The sequence below is a fragment of the Linepithema humile genome, chromosome 1 (assembly GCF_040581485.1).
Source record: "Linepithema humile isolate Giens D197 chromosome 1, Lhum_UNIL_v1.0, whole genome shotgun sequence".
Classification (NCBI taxonomy): domain Eukaryota; kingdom Metazoa; phylum Arthropoda; class Insecta; order Hymenoptera; family Formicidae; genus Linepithema; species Linepithema humile.
In genome coordinates this window covers 18,435,971-18,460,338 of record NC_090128.1, presented here as the reverse complement: position 1 = coordinate 18,460,338, position 24,368 = coordinate 18,435,971, and the positions used below count along the sequence as shown (strand labels likewise).

The 24,368-nt window shown below is 37.5% G+C and overlaps 1 protein-coding gene across 7 annotated transcripts in view; it reads left to right on the top strand.

Moving 5' to 3' along the window:
* KCNQ (KCNQ potassium channel) overlaps positions 1–24,368 on the top strand; it is a 57,227-nt gene that overhangs the window by 15,770 nt on the left and 17,089 nt on the right. Inside the window, exons 3-11 of one of the 7 annotated variants that reach the window (XM_012370340.2) lie at positions 7,734–7,824; positions 10,085–10,211; positions 11,549–11,724; positions 11,900–12,040; positions 12,779–12,889; positions 13,226–13,432; positions 16,209–16,229; positions 18,376–18,608; positions 20,674–20,766. In XM_012370340.2, the coding sequence (XP_012225763.1) occupies positions 7,734–7,824; positions 10,085–10,211; positions 11,549–11,724; positions 11,900–12,040; positions 12,779–12,889; positions 13,226–13,432; positions 16,209–16,229; positions 18,376–18,608; positions 20,674–20,766 (1,200 nt within the window). Of the gene's footprint in view, positions 1–7,733; positions 7,825–10,084; positions 10,212–11,548; positions 11,725–11,899; positions 12,041–12,778; positions 12,890–13,225; positions 13,433–16,208; positions 16,230–18,375; positions 18,609–20,655; positions 20,767–24,368 lie in introns of all 7 variants that reach the window. The other 6 variants (XM_012370338.2, XM_012370339.2, XM_067351891.1 and 3 more) reach the window with 6 other exon arrangements.

The window sequence follows — 24,368 nt, the reverse complement described above, 5'->3', positions numbered from 1 at the left end:
AGCATGAAATATTTAATTAAATATTTAATTTGCAAAATCTCATATAAAACTGTATAACTTTTCCTTGAACAATTTTTGACGTCTGTTGAAAACTATTATTGGTTGAAATTTTACGCGTAAACAGAAAGCGTTCAATCTTTGTCGTAAAAATAAAACTGTTGCCACTTCCTAAATATACACCGCTGATTGACTGATCGATTTGACATTAATCTTTTATAATTTTAAAGATATTAGCTTATAATATTCTTGACGTTTTAGATTCTATTTATTTTCGCTGCAATATGTGCAGTTTCTAATTGAATCTAATAAATTTACGAAAATTGTAATTTAATATCTCTCTATGCGGTTAGACCGATAAGGTTGCTTACACGAGAAAATCCATAAAATAAACCTTGATAGATCGTCCTTGCGAAGCTCCTTCAAGCATGTCTCTGGCACGATTTGGATCAAGTAGATTTATCAATACATTTGCGTACTACCATAAATTTATTCTCTTTATGCACACGTCGTTTAGAAAAGCAGATGCATTAGCTGGCGCTCGTTGAAAGGCGAATAGTGGAAAGACTAATTCTTTGACCTCCCTACATGTGCTATTTTTGCAGCTGGAATATTCAGAGGTAATACGTATGTCAGTAATTTCATGATGGGGATAAACATTTGTGATCGTACGTGAAAATGTGTTTTCGTTGTAATGCTGCGATCGCGACGCGATAAAACCGATTAAACTGTTCAGGAAGTGCCGCAGAAAATCAATATTTAGCTTTCCACGCGTTAGAAATATTTATAATACTTTGATAGTATCTTCAATGTCACGGAATAATTTTTATCATTGTCCGATATAAAATTGTGACCTTAATTGTTAACTTTGCACTTTATTAGAGAGAATAAAAGGATTCTCCGATAAAATCTTGATATTAGGAGAATCAGGGTCAGTTTGCCATCTATTATGATATTTTATATTTTATGGCTTGCTATCTTTATTCAATTATTTAATTGATAGTTTTTTTTATTTTTATTATTTTTTATATTGTATGTTTGATAGGGGATTGTATTAGCTTTGGAATGTTAACAATATTATACACGCATCTTTATCGCGCTTCGGTCTTATGCTCTGCAAAAAGAGGCACACATTGGTCTACGAAGTATATCTATTCCTCTGGCGAACATCATCCATCGAAAAACTTCGCGAACTCGTACATTATTCAACGGGCTGTTTTTCATTTCTTCCAAACTGTCGCCAAGTACCGCAGCTTTTTAAATAATTCATTATCAAAACAAAATGCAGTAAAGTATCCGCGAAACAGATCGACCTCTGCGAATATACATACAAAGGAGAGTTTCTATCGTTTTTCTTATTGTCAGTCAACACCTTGCGCTTATTTTCTTCGTTTGATTTCGAGTTTTGACAGGCGATCGTTAAGTGGGAAGTGAAAAGAATCGAATCACGATTTTAATATATATTTTAAATATTTTTTAAATTTATTTTTGGATAAAATATTCCACTTCACAAATTCTTTATTAGCGATAAGATCAGAGCATTAAGAGAATCCAAACACAAAACATTCTGTACACTAATTTTAAGTTAATTGAGCTTTACTGATTGTGAGTATATTTGAGGACGCTCGAGTGTCATAAAATATTTGAGAATTATTCATCAATCAACGCAAAATGTGCACAATCGACACTTCCATCTTGCGTTTTATCGCACCCTGCGGGGTGTCTGATAATAAACCGCGTTATCGAACTTTTGGCGGCGCGAAAGTCGAAACGTTACAGTCGGAAATTGCCACGGAAGCGTCTTTCATTTTGCACCCGATGGTACTGTCGTCACGTCGGACACGCCATTCATTTCCGGAAACATATATCTATTTTTCCAGCATACTGAAAATAAGCTATATCTACATAATGCGTTCCTACAATTATTTTCCGATATACATTTTTCTCTTTGTGTCCGACATTCTCGATTCAATGGTTCAATTTTAAGGATAACAACTTTCTGAAGTGTAACCGGAAGTATAACACATTCAACAAACAAGTGGACAAACAGTTGTTCGTTGCTCTTGTTAATCTTTGCTGTTTGACTTGTTAATAATAGCTGATATAAACTTCCATCTTGTTTACAACAAGTTTACTTGAAGAATGAATATTGCAGATGCCAAACCAGTTAGAATTCACTTACAATACATATCTAATACGAAAGAATCGTGTGAACAGTGCTAATGTTTCTAAACAAGTACAGTTTAAGAATAAAACGAATATAATTGAAAAACTAACGAACAACAATCTTGGCCTGACCGGTTAAAGTTTTAAACATTAGCACGATTCATGCAATTCTTTCGGTATTGTTTTTTAAATAAATTTAGTTTTAATCTTTTGAAATAAAAAATTTAATTACTGATGTTTTATTAATTTATATTTTCTAGTGAATTTGCTTTTTTGTTGTAAATAAAATAAAAATTCCCTGAGCTATTAAGATCAAAGTTGCTAAAAATTAACAGAGTTGCTATCGTGGAAAGATGTATTTATAAATTTATAAGAATTTTATATATGTCTGTTTGTCTACTTATTTATTGAATAATCCTTACAATTTTAACTGGTACAGTTACAATTTTAACTGGTACAGTTAAAATTGTAAGTATTATTCAATAAATAAGTAGACAAACAGACATATATAAAATTCTTATAAATTTATAAATACATCTTTCCACGATAGCAACTCTGTTAATTTTTAGCAACTTTGATCTTAATAGCTCAGGGAATTTTTATTTTATTTACAACAAAAAAGCAAATTCACTAGAAAATATAAATTAATAAAACATCAGTAATTAAATTTTTTATTTCAAAAGATTAAAACTAAATTTATTTAAAAAACAATACCGAAAGAATTGCATGAATCGTGCTAATGTTTAAAACTTTAACCGGTCAGGCCAAGATTGTTGTTCGTTAGTTTTTCAATTATATTCGTACTGTACCAGTTAAAATTGTAGATTCTATCGATATCAGAAAGCAGCTTTACAGAATTTGACATTTTACATTATTTTCGTATCAAATATTGAATTAATAATTTTTTTCTCATACTATTTGGCGAAAATCTGACATTGAAAAAACAAATAATTGAACTTTTCATAAATCTCTTTAACTGCACGTGGTCATTGCATGACTGTTGCGAATAGCATGGTCTTCGTGCAGCTTTAATGCCGCGCCGTTTATACAATCGTTAGACAGCCGGCTAATGAAGTCGCGCTGCACGAAACGCTGCTGTAAATATTTAATTGTGCAAGTGATCGTATTGATCGCACTATAGTGTCCGTTATTATCTATTATTGTACTAACCTGATGCCAAAGTAATCGAGAAGTGGGAAGGCACAGGAGGGATAAGAGTCATTCAAACTGAATTTCGTTGGAAATTTCACGGGCTTCTGCCTGTTTAAACTATTTACGTAACGAATTGAAACTGAAATTATGACAATATAATTCTCAGCCATATACGAATTTTTTTCCCTTTGTTTTTTCCGTCATACTTTTTTTTTAAACATTAATTGCTTCAAATACTAGATAAAACTGCATTTCTAAAAGTTAATTAAAATTCGAGTGCTTAACTAAAGTAGCTTGAAAAAAAAACGAAGCTACCGATTAAACTAAAATTTATAATTGTGCTTTTCACAATCGCAGAATTTTTCAAGTTGGATTGCCAAATGTTTTTTTGTTTTCGGAGAACTCGATCGTATCGTTTAATCCACTTTATTCATTGTTTTTAAAAGCCAATTAAGCGTGACTCAAGCGTATCGCGGCGTTACGCATTGTGGTGTCAAGATAAAAGAAATTTGTCGCTAACAAGAGAGAGAGTCCAATTTTACCGGCCTACTTTCGAGCGGGCGTAAATAGCAGCGTGTTATTAGGCCCAATGCATATGCATGCTATTTGCGTGCAGTCTGTTATTTTTAGATGAAAATCGCGCGCGCTGATATATCGATATCGCGCGCATAATGATGCCCATGGAGATTACACATCACGCTATAGAAGGTCGTTACTAAATTTTTTAACAAATCGAATGCGCGCGATCGAGAAAGCGTGCGAATCGGAGAGAAACCGGAAATTCGATCGATGTCGCGCGTATGCAAATCGGCGTGTTGAAACGAGCGATACTCGCGAAACGTTGCAAAAAAAAGATAAAATAAAATACAGCACAATATCGCGGAATTGCATAAATTGTTACGCATGCGTTCATTCTGTTTTCAGCGCGGATATTTTTGACCTTTTGATTTTTCCCAGCGAGACAGGAATTGCATTTGTTAATCGGCAACGCGATAATGTCATGCGTCATATTAATTACTCTGCGTTGATTGATTACAATTATATGCCTCATCAAGTAATCGATTTCATTAAGGGCGCAGCAGACTGAAATTTCGCACGAAAATGACTGAGAGAGAGAGAGAGAGAGAGAGAGAGAGAGAGAGAGAGAGAGAGAGAGAGAGAGAGTACTTTTTTGTGTGTTGCGATCGGAATCGGATAGCTTGTGTTACTTTGAACGCACGAATCCATTTGTAATTAAACTGTGATGTGTATGAATAAACGACGCGGTATGATATGACGTTATTGCCATAGGAAGCGCGCACGCAAGTTCTATCTCTCCTCCATCGCATGTAGGTTAATTGATATGCAGGGGATGCACAATGGGTGTACACGTCCAATCATTTTATATATCTTTAGCCGTGAACAACGTATGGCGCATTGTGTCCGCCGATGCCCGTGTGTTAATATCGATAATTAGATCTCGCCTCGACCTTTCGACTCACAATCAGTCATTCAATGGTACAGGATGTCCCTCGTAAGATCTAGTTTTTTTTTTTTCCCCACCACGCGCAAGAAAGGATGAGAATTTTTATAGCGCAAGATGTTACCTTTTTATATATCTTCGGAATCTCCCCGAAGCACCGCGCGTACTTTACTTTAACCACGTGTACAGAACGATTCGACGGCGGGATCTGAGAAACGGCATATCCAGACGTGGGTGCGAGCCGACCTTCAGCCAGCGATTGTTGTTTCGCGTTTTATTCCGCGGACATTCCGCTGCATAACTTCGGTGCTTCCAGTAAAGTGCAAAAAGTGTGCTATTCACGAATAACGTCTGTCCGACGCTCGACAGAAGATGGATGAGTTCCGAGCGATGCTCGAGGAAAAAAGGAGGAATATGTTAGACAATTATCATAGTAGGTCGATGAAGGTGACCCGTGCAGCCACGGAATACGTTGTACATATGTACGTCGGAATTATAGGCCCTCGACACGCCATCTTAAAGAGTACTACGCGGCGATGGCCAAAGCTGCCTTCGTTAACGCCGCGCCGTGCTCGTCCGCGTTACTTAACGAGGCAACGCTCAACAATAAATTACTTGTACAAACAGCGAAAGCGCCTAGGCAGATCGATCGCTAGATCGTAGCAATTACCGGTCCCGCTTAAGCCCGCACACGTGAGCTATGCCTTGCTGTCCCGTGTAGCGTTTTCCTACGTCGTCGCGTTCGCGCGATGCACGCGTATCGATAGATAGCGATTGAGATTCGCAATGACGCGCTTCACTGGAAAATTGAGCGAGCCCGAGAAAAGACGGGGAAGCGAATTTCACGAGGCTAGCGTGCGAATGAATACTCGATATACTTATCTTACCGAGGCTCCACTCACGAATATTCATTGCAATGCATAGTTGTATCTGTGATCGCGGAATCCGATATTATGCACGACCGCAAATCCTATTGCATGGAGATTACATTTTATTTGCTGATGCATAAAAAATTGTACGACACAGATATTATACGTGTACATGTGTGTTCAATGTATTCTTAAAAAATCAAAATTAGCAAATATGTTAGAAACATTTGTCTGTCTTGTGAATAATTGTAATAGGTGTTTGTAAAAAATGTATGGACAAATGTAGAATTTGTTGCTTACAGCCGTTTATCTCGAGATGATTGAGTTTTTAACGTTGTAAAAACTACAATCTTTATTGTGCTCGATATGTATTTTAAAAGTAAAATATTTATTTATGTATTTAATAATTCTTTTCATATGTAGACTGTTATCGGGATATTTCCAGAATGTATTGCTACGTGTTATCTGTCGGTTTATATTTTTTTTATTATGAAAGGTGCTTTATAAAAACACACTGCTTACTCAGATTTACAAATAAAATACTAGATACAATAATTTAGAACGAACGTTTGAACATTTTCAGCATATATTAAACAGCTCGCGCAATAATACGGTTTTTAACAAATGATTTTCGTAAGATTTGTGAACAAAATAAAAATACAAAAAATTTATATTCTGCTGACAATGTTGTCAAGTTAAATCGTTAAACGTTACAGAGACGGTTGAGATAATTGCATCTTGTATCGCAACATATTTTAATTTAAGCATTGTCTTTATACTCGTTGATATCAATCTGTCCGAAACATGTAATTAAATAATAAATAAAATAAATAAGAGAGTGAAAATTAATTTAACATTATGCTTTGTATCGTGCAAATTGTATTTGAATTTATATATAAAATTTAAGAGCAGAGACAGCGTATTGTGCCGAAGAAAATATCGGAACATAGAAAAATCGGGAACGTAGAAGATATCGGAAAATCCCGGGTCTAGTATCTGATATTAAATTTCTAATAAATTTTATTATATTTTGTTGTGGAAAATTTGTGGCTCTCGCGGCTTTTACGGTGGATCTTTCTGTCCGCCAGATAAGACGGCAAAGTTATCGCGCTCAGTATCGTCACAAATGTTTTTATGTTCAATCGTCGCGGAATATATACGCGACGACCTTGATCGATAGGCACTACAAACGGCTATATATATATACATCCTCTGGTAATGTTCTTTGCAAGTTTAAGTACAAAATTAGGTTTCGTAACGCCGGCAATCAGTAATGTTAGATGTCTAGAGTATCATAGCGCTGTTAGTTTATCAAGTAATTTGTCACTTTGACGAGAGTTTAATAACCCAACGAATATGTAGTTTGTTCGAGCGAAGAGACAGGTGAGCCAAGTTTTTTTCCGTCGAGAAATCGGAACGCAAGTGCAAAACTTCCGTGTGACATACTGGAACGCGGTGTACAGCGCGTAGTCTTAGTAGTGCTATTTATATCGTATTTCATTTTGTCAATCATTTTTATCGAGCTTGGATTCCATCGTATCAGTGTAAATATTATTACAGTAGAGTAGATAATTTAGATTGTCATCAATGAAGGCCTAATTTAAATTTTACGTCACGCAACGTGATATACAATGTGTCTACATGTATTTCTTTTCTATTCTTTTCCTTCTTATTTCGCGATAATTACTTCCGATGTTATATATGTCGTGCGCTATTTGAATTATGTCTCGCACTATATATTTGAGCATGATTTCACGTTTGCATAGAAATCCGTAACTGAGGGAAAGTATAACAATTCCGTGGCGCTCTACACTAACTTTGTTCTCCAGTGGCTACCATAAGCGTGTCAGAAAATGTCTAAAAGTTTGGTACATCCTTTTTAATAGCGCAGGAATACTTAAGTTTAAAACATTGAGGGAAGAAAACAATGACAGTTTGATAAAGAATCTAAGGTCGCTTTAAATATGAATTAAACATATGACGTTTTATGCTTGTGATGCATCAAAGTATCCACTTGAACGTAATTCTAATGCAAAACTGAGCATCGAACAATTTGCATATGTTTGTATAAATGTGTTTCTTTCTAGGTTCATGGTGGTATTGGTGTGCCTCATATTTAGCGTTTTGTCAACGATAGATCAATACAGTGACTTCGCAAACGAAACTCTGTTTTGGATGGTGAGTACATTATATGTTTATATATATATATATATATATATATATATATATATATATATATATATATTAATAATATATATATTAATACTTTTGCACGACCTCGTTTGAACAAAGGTCTTATTAAAGCACCTCGTGTAATGGCTCGTGTAATGACAAGTTATTCGTAAAAACGTTAAGCACTGATGATTAGGATTTCACAAACGAGGGCTATAACATTCGGTAAAAGAGTTAAGGCAAACTTCATTTAATTAGTCCTCGAAAGGAACACTTGGAGATATTTTTATTGCTTTACTCTCGAGAATAGACTTTATAACAGTTCCGGAGTGAAAACTTTCTGCGCTCTCTCTTCTTTCGCCGCCGCTGAGGTTGAACAAATAAAATTAATTCCTCCTCTTATCTTATTAGAAAAGGAAAATGTTCGCGAAACTTCGTGTAACATAAAGTTGCGCTGCGCGGAGTCGCGTCAACACCTCAAAAAAAAAAAAAAAAAATTAACATCGCGAATCGATGTTCTGCATTGTACGAATTTACGATCGCACTGCTTTCGCGATCGTGTCGCTTTTTTTTTTGTTTCATTCCTCGCGCGAACACGGAGGAGGTAAGTGCGCATAGAAGCTCGTTAATGTCCTGGGTCATAAAAGAGTATAAGCCAGTTTTCAAGGATCCCCGCTTGGCTGCAGTTCTAACGTCGACGTCCTCGTTTTTCTAGGGCGTCTCGTTGATACAACGGCGCTGAGTACAATCGATACAACAGCCACCCCTATCCATACGCTACTGTCTATTGCATATTCATTTTAGTGATGATTAGTTAATGTCCATACTAATTTACGGAGCCATAGCGCGTATTTTTCCCCTCTATCGACGCCGGATAATTAAACTGTCACATATTGCCACCGGCATATTCAATCACTTCTGGTCGAAATAACATATTCACAAACTTAATCATGTTTTTCTAAATATATATTTCTAACTATTTATTGTATAAAAACAATAATAATGAAATAAAATGTATTTCCACGCATTAAACAAAAAAAAATAATTTTTTTTTTTTTAAATATTAAATAATTATTTATAAAGGAATGGCTCAAATGATAACAATCAATTAATATAATAGAAAGGCATAGAGAACCGTCGCGGGATGTTAGTGCGAAATTATAATTTTCTTAAAGAAATTAATTTGTTAGTCTACGTGAGACAGTTAAATTTGTACACCGATCTCTGGTTCGAGATACTTAAAGTGTACGAAAATTTTAGTACATTGTTCTCACATATGGAGAATCAGTATGTACTGATAGGAATTATTAGAAAGAAGGGAATAGAGAAAAAATATCAGGGCGCGAGTGGCTAAGCCGGGAATTGAACCCGGGTCTTCCCGGGTGTACAAATTTAACTGTCTCACGTAGACTAACAAATTAATTTCTTTAAGAAAATTATAATTTCGCACAAACATCCCGCGACGGCTCTCTATGCCTTTCTATTATATTAATTGATTGTTAAATAATTATTATTTTCTTTTATATATACAGGCTAAAACTAATTAGCTGTCATTTTTAAACGCACATAGGGAGCAAGAAAAATAAAATATCTTTTAGCGGAGAACATTTTGCAGTTTTTTATTTACATATAAACTAAAAACAATGGAAAATATTTTTATTATTAAATAAACGTTTATTAAAAAATGTCAAATTTTGCTTTTAATTTCTGCTGGATTATATTTTCGAAATGCGCACCGTCAGAATTATAACAAAAAATTTAAGTCACTTTTGGAAACTGTAAAAAACTTTATGCGACAAAAGTTACAGTTACAGTTATAATTTTTGAAATCGACTTAATTTTTATATAATTCTGACGGTACGCGCATCAAAAATATATACCATTAAAATTAGCGATATTCGGTATTTTTTAATAAACGTTTATTTAATGATAAAAATATTGTCTTTAGTTTACACGTAAATAAAGCTGCAAAATGTCTTCTGTTAAAGAATATTTTTTTTTTTGCTTCTTATGTGCGTTTAAAAATGACAGCTAATTAGTTTCAGCAGCTTCCCATAGGACACTCTGTATAATAAATTGATTCAGACACAACTAATTGTAAGAAATGGAGCGTCATTTCTGATAAATTAAGTCGCAGATTTACATAGCGGTTAAATAAATCTACGAGAATATATTTGAAGCGATTGAATCGCGATTGAATCGCGACCGAAGATATGGAGCGTCTGGAGCGGAACTGAATGCTTAATCATACTTCATTAATGTCCAGGAAATATGTCTCGTGGTATTCTTCGGGGTCGAGTACATGGTTCGATTATGGAGCGCGGGCTGCAGGTCCAAGTACATGGGTTGCTGCGGACGGCTGCGATTCGTACGGAAACCGATTTGTATCATAGGTGAGTTGCGGCTCGCTTTTCCTAATGCAAGCGAAGCGCATCGCAAGCGGAGCGCGGTATGCTCGAAACTAATCCGATATTCGCATTGTCCGATCGACGGACGCCAAAATTGGATCGCGAGAATCGTCCGTCCTTTTGTTTCGGATCGCTTACAGGACCGTTTGCGCGACTATCGCTAGCCGACCAACTTTGCGAAATTAAGCCCTGGCCCTAATATCGAATCCATTCCGCTAAAACCAAGATTGGACGCGCTGTATCGCGGCCATCGTTTCTGCCGGACGCGCTTCACGAATGAAACACACGCAAACGCGGTGTCCGCGGTGAAATTTCTCTCTTAATTGAAGACCCAGCTAAAATTGATTACCTGGCCTCTGTTTTGGAACTTTGCAATTACGTTGATGACGACTGCACGATTGAAGACTTGAAAGCAAGGAAAAACGGGCGCTTTGATTTTTTTTTTTTTTTTTAAATATTATTGGAGTGGCCAAAAAGTCAAAAAGCCTCCGAGAGCGTATCAAAATTCCTTTTTGTAGGATAAATTTAGTTATTCATGGTCGAATTAATTGGTTTGCGGATTATTCGTGTAAGTTGCTAATGAATAATGACGAGTAAATAAACGTGTTCAAACAAAATCCTCAGTTTCGCAGTCGTGCGTATTTTGTGTATATTCGCGGTTCATGTATTGCTCACTGCTCGGAATTAGTCGTATTTTCGAATCGATTTTCACGCGGCACCACGCGAACTGCGTTATACAAATTGCTGTTGTACAGAACTTTTCGCTTAATAAACAATATTGGCGTTGGAGTATCCGTGCGCTTCTCGCATCCGACGAAAACCGCTTCCTCGTCATTATCTTGAACTGCCGGTAATATAATCGAGAGTGCACTGTATTTCGTTTCACTTTATCTAGCAGGAGCGGGAAACGCAGAACGTTAATTGTCCGTGGCATCGTGAATGGAGCATTATTATTAACAGACCGGCCGCAAAAACGCTACTGGGATTGCTCGTATTCGCCAGTCTCTCGTATAACGCGCGGATCTAAAGAGAGATTATTGCTTTTGTGGTCTTGGCAACGCGCGCATGCACAGTCGACAAATGAATTTTCCAGATAATATCGGATTAAGCATTAATCGGATTACGTTCTTTGCGTTTATCGATATCGCTGATTATCGGCGATTTGATCAGCACCTCCTGTGTCGGCGGAAAATATTTTTTTCAATCGGCACGACATGCGGACACTAAGCCGTTTTATATGTATAACTATACACTGCGAAGCGGCCGTCGCATTTTATCGCGTTTCCTTCGTATTGATCGTGCGACGCTCTTTTTACTTTTAGATTTAATCGTCGTGGTAGCGTCCATGGTAGTCCTGTCGGTAGGAAGCAACGGTCAGGTGTTTGCCACATCCGCCATCAGGGGTATTCGGTTTTTGCAAATTCTGCGAATGCTCCATGTCGATCGTCAAGGCGGCACGTGGCGGCTCCTAGGCTCGGTGGTTTTCATACATCGTCAGGTATGTCGACTGCATCGTATGAAGAAGTGGATCTTAATAAGTGGATTTTAATTACAAAATCAAGGGTACCTGTGTGTTTGATAATTATATTTCTAAACACTTTTGTACTTATAAAATATTTGTATTAATACTTGTGAAATATTTATAAGAATTTCTTTTTTTTTTTGCTTCACAGGAACTGATCACAACGCTGTACATTGGGTTCCTAGGCCTTATTTTCAGCAGCTACTTCGTGTACCTTGCCGAAAAAGACGCAGTCGGGCCCGACGGCAAAACAGACTTTTCCAGTTACGCCGATGCACTGTGGTGGGGGGTGGTAATTATTGATTTTTCTAACAAATACTTTTTACTAATTTAGCGGCAATCTATGAAATTTATGAAAAAAATTTTTACACTATTTTTCAATTATTGCCATTGCTGTTAATCTTTTATTGAATTTAAATTTTTTATGAGAACGACGAATAAATGGTATAGAATGTGATCGCAATGTACATTTAAAAAGTATAAAAAGGTACAAAATACTAAAAAGTTTAATATTCCGAGAAAGCAAAATTTTATTTCCAATGGAAACTAAATCCGATGAAAAGTGAAGTCATTAAATCAATTCTGCGAAAAATATAAGCAGCTTAAAGTTCTTCATATAATTAACAACGCAAACAAATTGAGGAAAAATTGATGAATGGTGGCAAATAATCGCCAAAAGAACGATCGATTTGCAATTTATCACGGCGGCAACGATAAGTTTCGATGTGCGGCGCGATACTAATACTCGCGTGTCACACCGATGCAAATAGTTTGAATTACAGCGCCATTTGTACAGCAATGTGGTGCGTAAATTAAATTACTTATCAGAGCGTAATACGCTAATTAATAGGATTAACTAATTGGGTTTCGCGGATTAAACTGTTGATAAAGTAGATGTCAACTGTTTGCACGGAGCGAAACCTCTCCGGACTGAACTTGATATCGTTAGGAGCGATGCAGAGATAGTTCGCACATTGAGCACGCTGTGAAACAATTTTATTTGCATAATGAATACGTTTGATGTTTGCAGATCACGGTAACGACGATAGGTTATGGTGATACCGTCCCACAAACGTGGATGGGGAAAATAGTGGCCTCGTGCTTCAGCGTTTTCGCCATATCTTTTTTCGCACTTCCAGCTGTAAGTATATGTTGCCGAAACATTCTCCCTTCGCACTCCTTTTTTCTAATCAATCTAGTCATTTTTTTTACGACAATCAATTTAGATTTCTACAGAGATCATCATTTGTCGCAAGTTTTTAACAATATCTTTATGATATAAATTCAAATTCTGTCGGAATTTACTTGAAATTAATTAAGGAATGTAATTTTGTTATCTATTTATTTGGTTTGAAATTAGCAGTTTAGAGAAACTCGTCTAGTTAGAAATGCTTTATTTGTATTTGTTTTATCAGTCAGAAGGATTAAATTAAATCAATGCAGCTATCGTGAGTTGGTGTTTCCGTATCTTTCTCAGGGTATCCTAGGTTCCGGGTTCGCGTTGAAGGTACAGCAGAAGCAACGCCAGAAGCATTTCAATCGGCAAATACCGGCTGCGGCGATGTTGATACAGTGTCTGTGGAGGTGTTATGCCGCCGACAAGGCCATCAACAGCGTCGCTACGTGGAACATCTACATCAAGGATCCGGCGCCGGCTGGACAGCCCTCGACACCCCTGGGCAAGGTAATATTTCCCGTTTGCGAGCAGTGCGGAGCAGTAGCCGTATTTAGCTGTTGACTGTTGATGTTCTTAGTTGCTTATACAATGTTCTTGGACGTTGAAAGATGGATTTAATAAGTCGCAAAAATCGCGCGATTGCCCCCACGCGAAAAAAAAAAGAGTGAAAAAAACTTTATTGCGATTTGGTCGACGAGTTCGCTAATGAATCTGGAATTACCTGTGATTTCTCGTCTGACTCAAATATATGGCATCCGAACTAATTGCTCCTGAGATTTCCGGACTCTTACCGCGATTACGTCTCCGCGTGCGACCAGATTGTCGAGTAATTCTGAATCGTGGTGGAAGAGTCGCGTCATTGTGTTCCCTCCTAAGCGGATTGCGAGAAATCAAATTTGCCTTGTGTCGCTAAACCCGCCGCGCAAATAAGCGTGAAGCGGTGTAAAAAAAAACGAAGTAGCGTATAAAATTTATTTTTTAATCTAAAAAAAGTAATCAAAGTTAAATCATTAAATATTTAATTAAAAGCGATTACATTTTTATATTAAAAATCAACGGAGATTCTTAATACATTTTTGACTAAATGTTTATTAAAATATTTTTAATTGGTCGCCGTAAATTGGTCAGCATCCACAAATTACCGTGTCACATCAAATATAAAACGTTGCAAAGCGTAAAAAATTCACGGTAAACTTAAACTTTTATGAACATTTATAATCCGACTCATTAGAATCTATTAGAGATGTTTCGCGCTTTCGGGAAAGAAGACTATAACGTATTTGAAATGCGTATTAATTAAATATAAAAGCCGTTGTATTACAGCGGCAATTTCATTAGCGGGCGTCTAATAAGGCCGCTGTTAAAAGTTATTACAATAAAATTCGCTATATAATCGGTTCCGCGTAATAACGAGATTTGCGCGAGATAGTTTCGCTGTCCTATATTATTAATCGCTAATTACCGCCCCGGTGAATCTAGTATTGTGTAACGACAGTAACAACGGCCGTGTACTTTTACCTGTCCGATGATAATTTGGCAGTGGATGGATGCAAGCGGAGAATGCGAATTTTGCTCGATGTTCTCAATGTGCCGTTATTTACCGCCGCTATCCGGTCAATTTTGTCCCCCCCCCCTTTTCCCCTACATGTTGCTAATCACATACGTGTGTTAATGCAGTCAGAAAAAAAAGATGCGCTTAGAAGCTTCTGTACATTATCCCCCCCCCCCCCTTTATATACGACGTAACGAGAGTTCCGCTTTTGTTTTTTGTTCGTTCGATTTCGTTTTCGTTACGTAATATTATAAGAACGATCCTCCTTTAACAATGCGTTTTTTTAACGGACTGGTTTGTTTACCTCTTGGATATATGTAGGTATATCCTTTTATAGTCTTAATGGTTAACCGTTTATTAGTTGGAATGTTGGGTATATTATATATAAGATGCGTGCAGATATTCATTAGGATTATATTATTATTATAGAAATTTATGTTAATTTTTTTTATATACACTGTAAAAAATTACTGCCAATTCAGACAAAAGTGTTTGAAGTTTTCTTACAGTCACATTGTCTCAATTTTCGGACAGAATATTGTCTGAATTTCTAGCCACAGTTATCTGAATTTCTGGTTACAGTTGTCTGAATTTCTAGCCACAGTTGTCTGAATTTCTGGTCACAGTTGTCTGAATTTCTAGCTACAGTTGTCTGAATATTTCTGATCTCAATGCCTGAATATTCAAACACTTTTGTCAGAATTTAGATGTGGTTTTTTAAAAATACTAACAATATATTTTGGTTTAAAGTATACTCAATGATGCGATATTTCCTATTGGGCTTCCGACTCCCGAGCCCCACACAAGCGAGAATATGTACGCGCTTCTATCACAAAAATGTGTCTGAATTTTTAGGCAATTTTTTACAGTGTATGTATAGAGATCTTCCTTTTTTTTTACGTGAACGTTAAATTGTCGCAAATCCGTGAAATGCCAGTTGGTAAAGTTTCTCGCGTGGGTCGCACTCTTGAATTTTCACGGCTTTATTTTTTTATTTAATTTTTTTTTAAACATCTAATCTAAATCACAAATAGTTACGTTTGAACGGTCCATCAACAGGCTCGTGTTGCACAAATATAAACTCCAAAAAAAAAAAAAAAAAATCAAATTTTATCGTCAGCCACGCGTTCTCGTATCTTTGTGGTGCATCTCTTTTTTTATTAAATTTATATTTCAAACATTATTGCTTGGAAACTCCAATAGTTGTCATCCTCACATAAATTGCTTCCGAATATGTGTATCGAATAACAGACGCAATATTTTTAGAACGGTTTGATTTTTCAGAACGGCTGTGTTTGATTTCCATTTCCCATTACGATTATTATCGTTCAACCAGCGTATTTTTGTATTGCGCTTGTACACCGTAATGTATATATGAATAACATAAAATTAAATTGCCCGAACTATGGGAAATGTAAATAATACGTTTGAAATTGTTTTCACAGCCATTGCAACATTAAATTCATAATTAATGATTATAAAAGAATTTACAAAAAAAAAGGGGAAAAACGGGACTTAACCAAAAAAAAAGTTGATTTATCGGCACATTTCGCGTACGCTTAATTGACACGAAGCGGCCGTATTTGTAAAAGTTGTATCTCCATTTTGCATCTGCTGCCAAAGTTCACAAGCTCTCTGTGTTGAAACCGCGCGCGATACATTATTTACAATAGTAAAACAACGCTAAGTGTGATGATTTAACGATGATAAAATATACCTAATATATTTCAGTTGATTTGTGTAAAGAAGATGGTATGTAAATGGTTTATATTTATTTCCATTCTTACTCTCTTTTGCATGTTTATTTTTTTCCAACTTTTTATCACATTTTTTTACACATTTCTGTTACACACCGTGAAACGTCTATCTTTTATATTACATAAGCAGGGGTCACCGTGCTCACTGTCTGCTGACTGAGTGTAGAATAAACGCATATTAAAAGATATTCGACGCTCACAAAAAGACCATACTTTCGTCGCACTTTTAGCTTTAACGAAGGTGACTGCTTAATTTCAAGCTGCAGCTTTTAAACACACCGTCGTAGTCATAGAATTTAAAACGTAAATTAATTTGCGGAAGCGCTGTCTAAGTAAACGTTTAAAAATACGTTATTTACTCTGTTCTTCCTAACAATGTTCTTGTTGAAACATATTTCTCTTTTTTTAATTCTATTTTTACTCGTTACATTTTTTCGAACAGTTTAGAATAAAAATGAAAATCTAATCACTTTTCCGTGAACAAGAATTGAAAAGAAGTGAAAAAAACTTGTGTGACGATATTATTCGGATGATGAAAAGATTACATGGCCTAAGAAGTAAAAGTGCGATGAGAGTACAGATCGAAATATATACAATATCGCTATTGACGATATTATCGAATTTCCTTACAAAAGAAGGGACACAAGTACAGCTTTCTCATTACGCCGCTTTTTAGCTTTAGTGTTACGCAATTTTTCATCTCTTACATCAAGACATTTTTGCTTGATCGGAAATTTCTATTACACATTTCGAAGTCAGCAATATTGCTGACGTGAAACGAACGAGGATACACCGCTAATTTTCCTTTTAACAAACGAAACTATTTATTCAGCGATCGGACGCGCTACTTTCTCTCGAGCGAGCTGAGCTTTGCATAAGCTACTTCAAGTTTGTCGACGAAGAGGCAATATAATCATTTGTTTGATCATGCTTTTATATTTCTGGCTTACGTATTTTTTTTCTGTGCCACACTATTACGCCGTCTCTACGAGGATAACGATCGATGTCACATGTAAATGTGACTTTACCTTACTTAACGGATTTTGTAGCATGCATGCGCCTGGAATAATATATATATATATATTTATATACATATATATAATGTTTGTAGCTGTGTATGTGTATGCCTAGACGTTACTCCTTGTCTCTACATCAGCCTACAGAGTGGGAGACTCGGGATCTCGCACTCGAGTTTACAACGCAAAAATAGGAGTTTACGCCGGTCGCGCGGCTTGGCATTTTCTTATGCAAGATACATAAAGTATCATGGAAAATGGAGATTTCGGCAAGACGGAAGACGCTTTACAAAACATTTGTTTTAAATGTCAACGAAGAGTGTAGAGTTCATAAAATGTTTAAACTTTGTCAGCGTACCAGTAAAGTAAAAGTAAATATAATACAAAGATAAGTTTGCGAATCCAGTCTTTCCAAATCTTAGTTATCGTTATTCTTGTTTTCTTGTCTTATGGTATCTTTTTTCCAATCTTACTTCTTACATTTTTTATCTTTAAATAATACGAAATAATATTTACATATTTGGTCTTTTTTTTATCACTTTGTTGATAAAAATCTTAAACATTCATATCTTAGAAGCACATTTGTTGATAAAATACAGAATTTGATTAGTATAAAATATGATGTATTAGTAGAATACGCTTATACGGTTTGTCCGAACGTTCTAAAAGCATCCAACGTTTCACAAAGTAAAGTTCTCGAAGCGGTAGAAAAGAGAGCGCGCTTTGTACAACGTGCTCGGCATATATCGACAGCGCACACCGGGGATTACACCTTCGCAACAGATCCGGTGTGCGGTCGCGTCGAGTCGTTCCGTGCTGAAAGGACGATGTCACTCGCCATAAACATCGGTCCGCGCGATCGGCGTAATTTCCCGCAGCAGACGTTCATTTCGGATGTCCCGCGGGGAGATCGTCGCTTTCGCGTTGATATCTCCCGCATAATGATGACAGGCTTGTCGTGTTGAGAGAGAGAGAAAGAGAGAGAGAGAGAGAGAGAGAGAGAGAGAGAGAGAGAGAGAGAGAGAGAGAGAGAGAGAGAGAGAAAGAGGAGGGCCGAACGGCCCAGTAGGGATAGTGCATGCTGTGTTCAATGTGCGTTGTAATGGGAGGGCACCGGGGGTTCAGTCTCTGATGATCCAGGTGGCAAAGAAGGCGAGCGTGCTGAAGAGGAGGAAGTCGCGGAACCGAATGGACGTCCAGCAGCAGCCGACCCTGCCGCCCACGATATCCGGCGGCATATCGGCCGGTGCCGGGACCGGACAGAACGACAACCAACGTCTCGAGAACGAGGGGGACGTGGTTTTCTACATGGAGGAGCCCAAGGCGGGCACGCCGAATCGCGCCAGACGTGACAATCGGTGAGCGACTTCTGAAAACTATCTCTCGGGAGAAGTGCGTTGGGATATTGCTTCGCGATTAATTTCCCACCGAAGTGATGCAGATTTCTTTGCATCGGTAATACAAGCGTGATGAAAGAGAGATCGAAAAGAGTGAGCTGAAAGTTTCTTGCACGCGCAATTTAATTTAAAATAATTTGCGTGTAAAGTAAGCGCTTGAGATATCGTTTGTCTCGAATATATTGTCGGCGAAACATTGAAATATCAGAACGGCGGAGAGAAAATTATTCTGATCCCAATCAGCTTTGTTCGCGTTACAATGCGCTCGCATGCAAATTTTGCGTCATAACGGCGCGAGAAGTTTCGCGTCACCTTTAACAGACGTATCTCTCTGGTCATTTCTTCGAGCGGAAGAGTCGTTCTAAAGACCCGCTTTTCAGCTCGGCAAAGCAACGGTCACGAGGACGTTGGTAGTCGGGTGCCGTGAAATTGGCGAGCTTATTTCCGAATGTTCGTTGCTGTCGGGTAATACCAAAAGTGAAAAGTGCATCGAGGTGTCCCAGTGACTTCCTGAATGCGAGACACAGCGCGCGTAATTGCGCGCTGATGTTCAAAGACGGAAATGCACTCGTGACACACGAACGTCCGGCATTGAGAATTTTTCGTAATTACGGCTCTAATATCGCACAATTTTTCAAGTGACACTTTACACGACGAAATAGTCGCGGAATAAAACAGATTTATCATAAAAATCGTTTGTTTGCTTTTTTCCATAATTTGGAAATTACTCGATCTTACGCTAAAGTCAATATTTGATCGCAAATCTAATAATGCGATTAAATTTAAAAATTGCATTAAAACATAAGTGCATAATATTTAATGAGAGCATTAAAATATTAATCTTCGTATTAATTTATATTTGTACGTCGTGTAAATTTATACGGTATGTGCCAAGCTTTGATTAAACGCTTAGTATGTAACTAGTGCAAACTACTTACAAATTAGAAACTTACGATTATTTATTGACAAATTATGTAGAAATATTACTTAATATATTCGTACGTATATATGAATACATTAATTTACAAATATCAATTAATATTTATATATTATTAATTATTAATTAATCGATGAAATTGAAAATTAATGAAAGATATTACATAATATAGTTGAACGTAATTCAATAAAGAACCGCAAGATTTTGATTTATAAATGATAGATAACGTGGAAATAATTTAACTCACGAGACTCACTTATTCGATATCTTCCTTATCAAGCATGTCGATTATCGATCTGTTGAATTAATGAATGACATCAATTTGTCGGTCGAGTGATTTTCGAATAATTTTCGATGTATATAAATTGGCTGCATTTTGAAAGAATCATCGAACCCACTGATTAATGTATTATCCGTTCGAGTGCATTACGGAAATTAAATGTAAATTCTCATGTATGAATAAAATCTTGATAAACAAACACGCCGCATTGTGCGAGACAATGTGCCACTGCAATCCGCATTTGATCGATGCGAGTTTTAGAATCTGCAATTTTATCCCGCTTGCAAAACAAAGCGTTTGTTTGTTATTTGCGCCGATATATAGCCCGCTAAAGTTTTCTCTCAACGGTATTTCTCCCGATTGCGCCAAGGGACCGCGTATCCAGTAAAAACGCTCTGGAGAAAGAACTCGGAAGTTGCGCGCTGCGTAAAAGCCAAGTTCCGATACAATCACAGACGCGTGAAAAGCGTACTTCAACATTTTCACACATTCAAATAACATTTTTCACGAAGCTCTCTCTCGCGAGAGAGAGAGAGAGGTGATTTGAAAAAGTAGAACTCGGCGAACGCTCCGCACGCGATTAAGATTCCGGCCAAGTTTGCGATTTATAAAATTCAAGTCCGACATCGCCGCAAGCTAATTCTCTCCTCGAAATTCCTCGGCTGCGAGGGGCAGCGATTTGCGAAAACTTTCCGCGACAGACACACGTCAGCCCCGTCTGAAGAGCGCTTTCTCCGGAGCGATCTCACGACGTCGAAAGAGTCGGATCGTGAGGTCGTTAGTTTGAATAGCGTGTTCCCGGTTGGCAGGGGGAGCCTCTTCACCTCGCAGACGAGTTCGGTGACGGAGGCAACCAGCGACGAAATTGACATTGACATTGAAGAGCCGCAAAGGGTCACCACGTGAGTATTCACCTCATTTCATCTTTGATTCGTGGAAATTGATCTGTCGCGAGAGAGAGAGATCTATTTTTGCAAAGAAGTTATTTTTTACCAAACTGTAGAAACAATTGGGACATTTGTCAGATTATTTTCGAACCTATTTTATAGTTTCCTTTATTTGTTTCGGAGAATATACCTTTTTCCGAAATTTCACAGCCACACTTTTACGCATTATGCTCGATGTATCGGTCGACCAAAGCATACGGAAGCTTATGATCCATTCGATAACTTCCCAAGCGACTTTCGAACCGCCTGTCATCATCGTGGTGGTCGATCGTCAAGTTATTAAACGCCCATTTCGCGTGTACACTGAGTTAGATCGCGCGCCGACCGAAATCAGAGTGTAGGAAGCCGTGGAACGTATATCTCCATGCAAATTACTTCCACTTTGTATGCGGAATCGATAGCGCCGGGAAATTTTCGTGTACCTCGTGCATACCATAATATACAGATAAATAGCGTGCAGATCGTGGCGCGCGCGCGCGCGCGCGTTCCGCAAGATAGAGCGTAGTTCTACAAGAATAGAATGTGCTTCTACTTCGGTGAAATTTAATTTCGCGAAAATCATGTAGTTTCCTTCATGCATAGATGCGGCGCTCGAGTTAGCGAGGCTCGAGTTCCGACCCTTTGAAAGGGGAATCCGAATGCGCGGAGTTTGATCTCTAATATCGCCGCAGAAATGTCTTGCAACTTGATAGCCGTGTAATCCGATCGTCGTTTTCGTTGTCCTGCTTTTAAATTTGCATTCGCATTTTTCAATTTCCATCATTTATTACCAATTCATTCCAGCTGAATGACAGTCGGGAGAAAGAAAAGTAGAATACGTTGAATATTACCTGAGATATATTTCACATAGTCAACACTTTGCGGACAACTTTAATTAACGCCTCAAATAGATTTCTTCTGAAATGTTTATTAAAAACGTATCTCTTCTATTCTATCCTCAATTTTTATATACGTGTGTCTGCACTACTGATATTAGATCTATTTCAACCGCTTCAGGCGCCTTGTATATTTAGCGTATCCTTGGACTTTTAATTTAGCGGTTTAATTTGCAAACTATCGGATGTTTAAAGGCAACATATTTCGACGCGAGATAAAATCTGTCCGGCTGCCGCTCGTTAATAATTAATGACATTCGCGAGACAATCAGACGCGGGGATTATTGGCATTCGTCATCACGCCGAAAATACATTTCGCCGTCTCATGTCGCACATTCGTGGCTCATGAAAAGAAAAAGAGAGAGAGAGAGACAGAGGTGGGCGGCTTTTCGCGCCATTGACATTTCGAGAAAGTCGATTCCGCAACCGCGGAATGGAACGCACGATATTGGTGGACCAACCGAGCCCGCCGAAGGCGGGCGAAGGTCGGTCTAGATTATACGAGTGTCTCGCCCGAGAGATTACGAAGGTAGTATCACTACTTCGTGCCTAACCAGTCACAATTTTAGAGCAAAGGAAAATTTTCAATTTGCCGCCGCCTGCCCCACTCCGCGGCTCCGCGCCTTCGCACGGCTGCCACTTCCATCGTCATTCCTTTTAGAGTAGTTCCAAAAAATTTGTTTCTTCTTCTTCTGGGTGGGTTGACGAGTATAGTTGGGATGGGAATCTCTCGGGCGAGACACTCGTATAATCTAGACCGACCTTCGCCCGCCTTCGGCGGGCTCGGTTGGTCCACCAATTATACTTCGTGTCTCGCCCTTCGAGATTACGAAGGTAGATCTTTAGAGCCTAAACAATTTTTTGGACATAACATGTATAGTATAATATATATATATATATATATATATATATATATATATATTACTTTATTTAAAGCAAAGGAAAAATAAAATTTTTTACTTAAAAGAAAACAATTGTTATATTCTAGTTATTAGGTGATAATACCGTTCTCGCAAAAGTCTCTTGTGTACTAATTATAGGGCGGTTATAGAAATCCGCGAACACTTTGGAATTCGAAGACCATCCAGCTATTCTTTTAATCTCCTCAATGCTTACTCCTTTCTCAAAGGCCTTTGAGGTTGAAGCGTGTCTAGTGCTATGTGGTGTGAATTTTCTGTCTACTCCGAAAAGGATCAAGCTTGATTTTAACCATTTCCCTAGGGTATCCTTTTTTACTTTCTTATGTGGCCTCTGGAAGGAGATAAATAGTGTGTCTTCTCCGTTTCGTAGACCTTGTGTGACTTTCAGGTAATGTAACAAGGTCTTTGCAATGCACAAACCCGGCTTTTCCTTGAAAAAAGGAAGTTTTAAAAGTGGTTGCTTGGTTCCTACTCTTGACGATTTTATTCTGTCTGGAATTTTTACTTCTAGTCCTTTGTCAGAAGAAGATATATTAGAGATCTTGATTAAGGCCAGAGTTTGTAATCTATGGGCTGTCCCAAGTGCCAATAGGAGGACCAGTTTTTGTGAAAGCTGTTTTAAGGTTAATAATTCTAACGGAAACCACTTCTGTAGTCCTTTTAATACGGGATCAACATCCCACGTCGAATCGTACCTCGGCTTGTTTGGTCTTGTTTTCGATGATCCCTTAATGAATTTTTTGACTAAATCATTAGTTCCGATGTCTTCCGTGGATATTGTTGCTAATGCTGATCTTGATGAATTCAATGTTCCATAGTTTGCGCCGTTTTGATATCTTAAGGTTAGAAATTCTAAGACTTTGGATATTGATACGTCAAAAGGATCGGTATTTTGTGTGCTGTTCCAATTCCACCATAATTTTAGTGCGTTATTATACTGGTTGATTGTTGAATCTTCCCATGCTTTTAGCATTATGTCCGCTGCATCCTCTGATGTTCCTCTTCGTCTGAAGGCTTCGCTGATAATCTGGCGGCAACCAGGGTAAGTTTGAATGCTAAAGGATGGCGTCGTGTTCTGCAAGATGAGAGTAAAAGATTGGCATTTGGGTGGAACTCTAAATATGATCCTTTGAGTAGTTTCATAAATACTGGGAACCATATTTGGTTAGACCAGAGGGGTACTATTACAATTCCAGAAGCTTTATCGTTTTTAATTTTTTGAAGTACTTTGGCAATTATGCCAAAGGGTGGGAATGCGTAAAAGTTTAAGTTTGACCATGAGAGTGTAAAAGCATTAGTAACAAATGCGTCAGGATCCCTTTCCCATGAGCAGTAAATCTCACACTTTGTATTATTTTTTGAAGCAAATAGGTCAATCTCGGGATTTCCAAATCGTACTTGGATTTCACGAAATGCATAATCTGCCAGTTCCCATTCAATATCTTTATTTTGTATTCTAGACAAGGTATCTGCTTCTTTGTTCTCTCTGGAAGAAATATATTCGGCAAATACCCACAGTCGTCGCTCTTCACACCAGTTCCAAAATTCCTCGGCGTCCGTATGTAAATACTCTACCTTTACACCGCCCATTTTATTAATATAGGCCATGGCTGTCGTATTATCTATCCTGAGAAGAATTTCACGATTCGTAAGATCATTAGCAAAGGATTTTAGTGCTAAGAGTGCAGCTTTTAGTTCTAGTTGGTTTATGTGTAATTCTGATTGTTTGGAGGTCCAGTGACCGTAGGCTTTTTTACCGTTA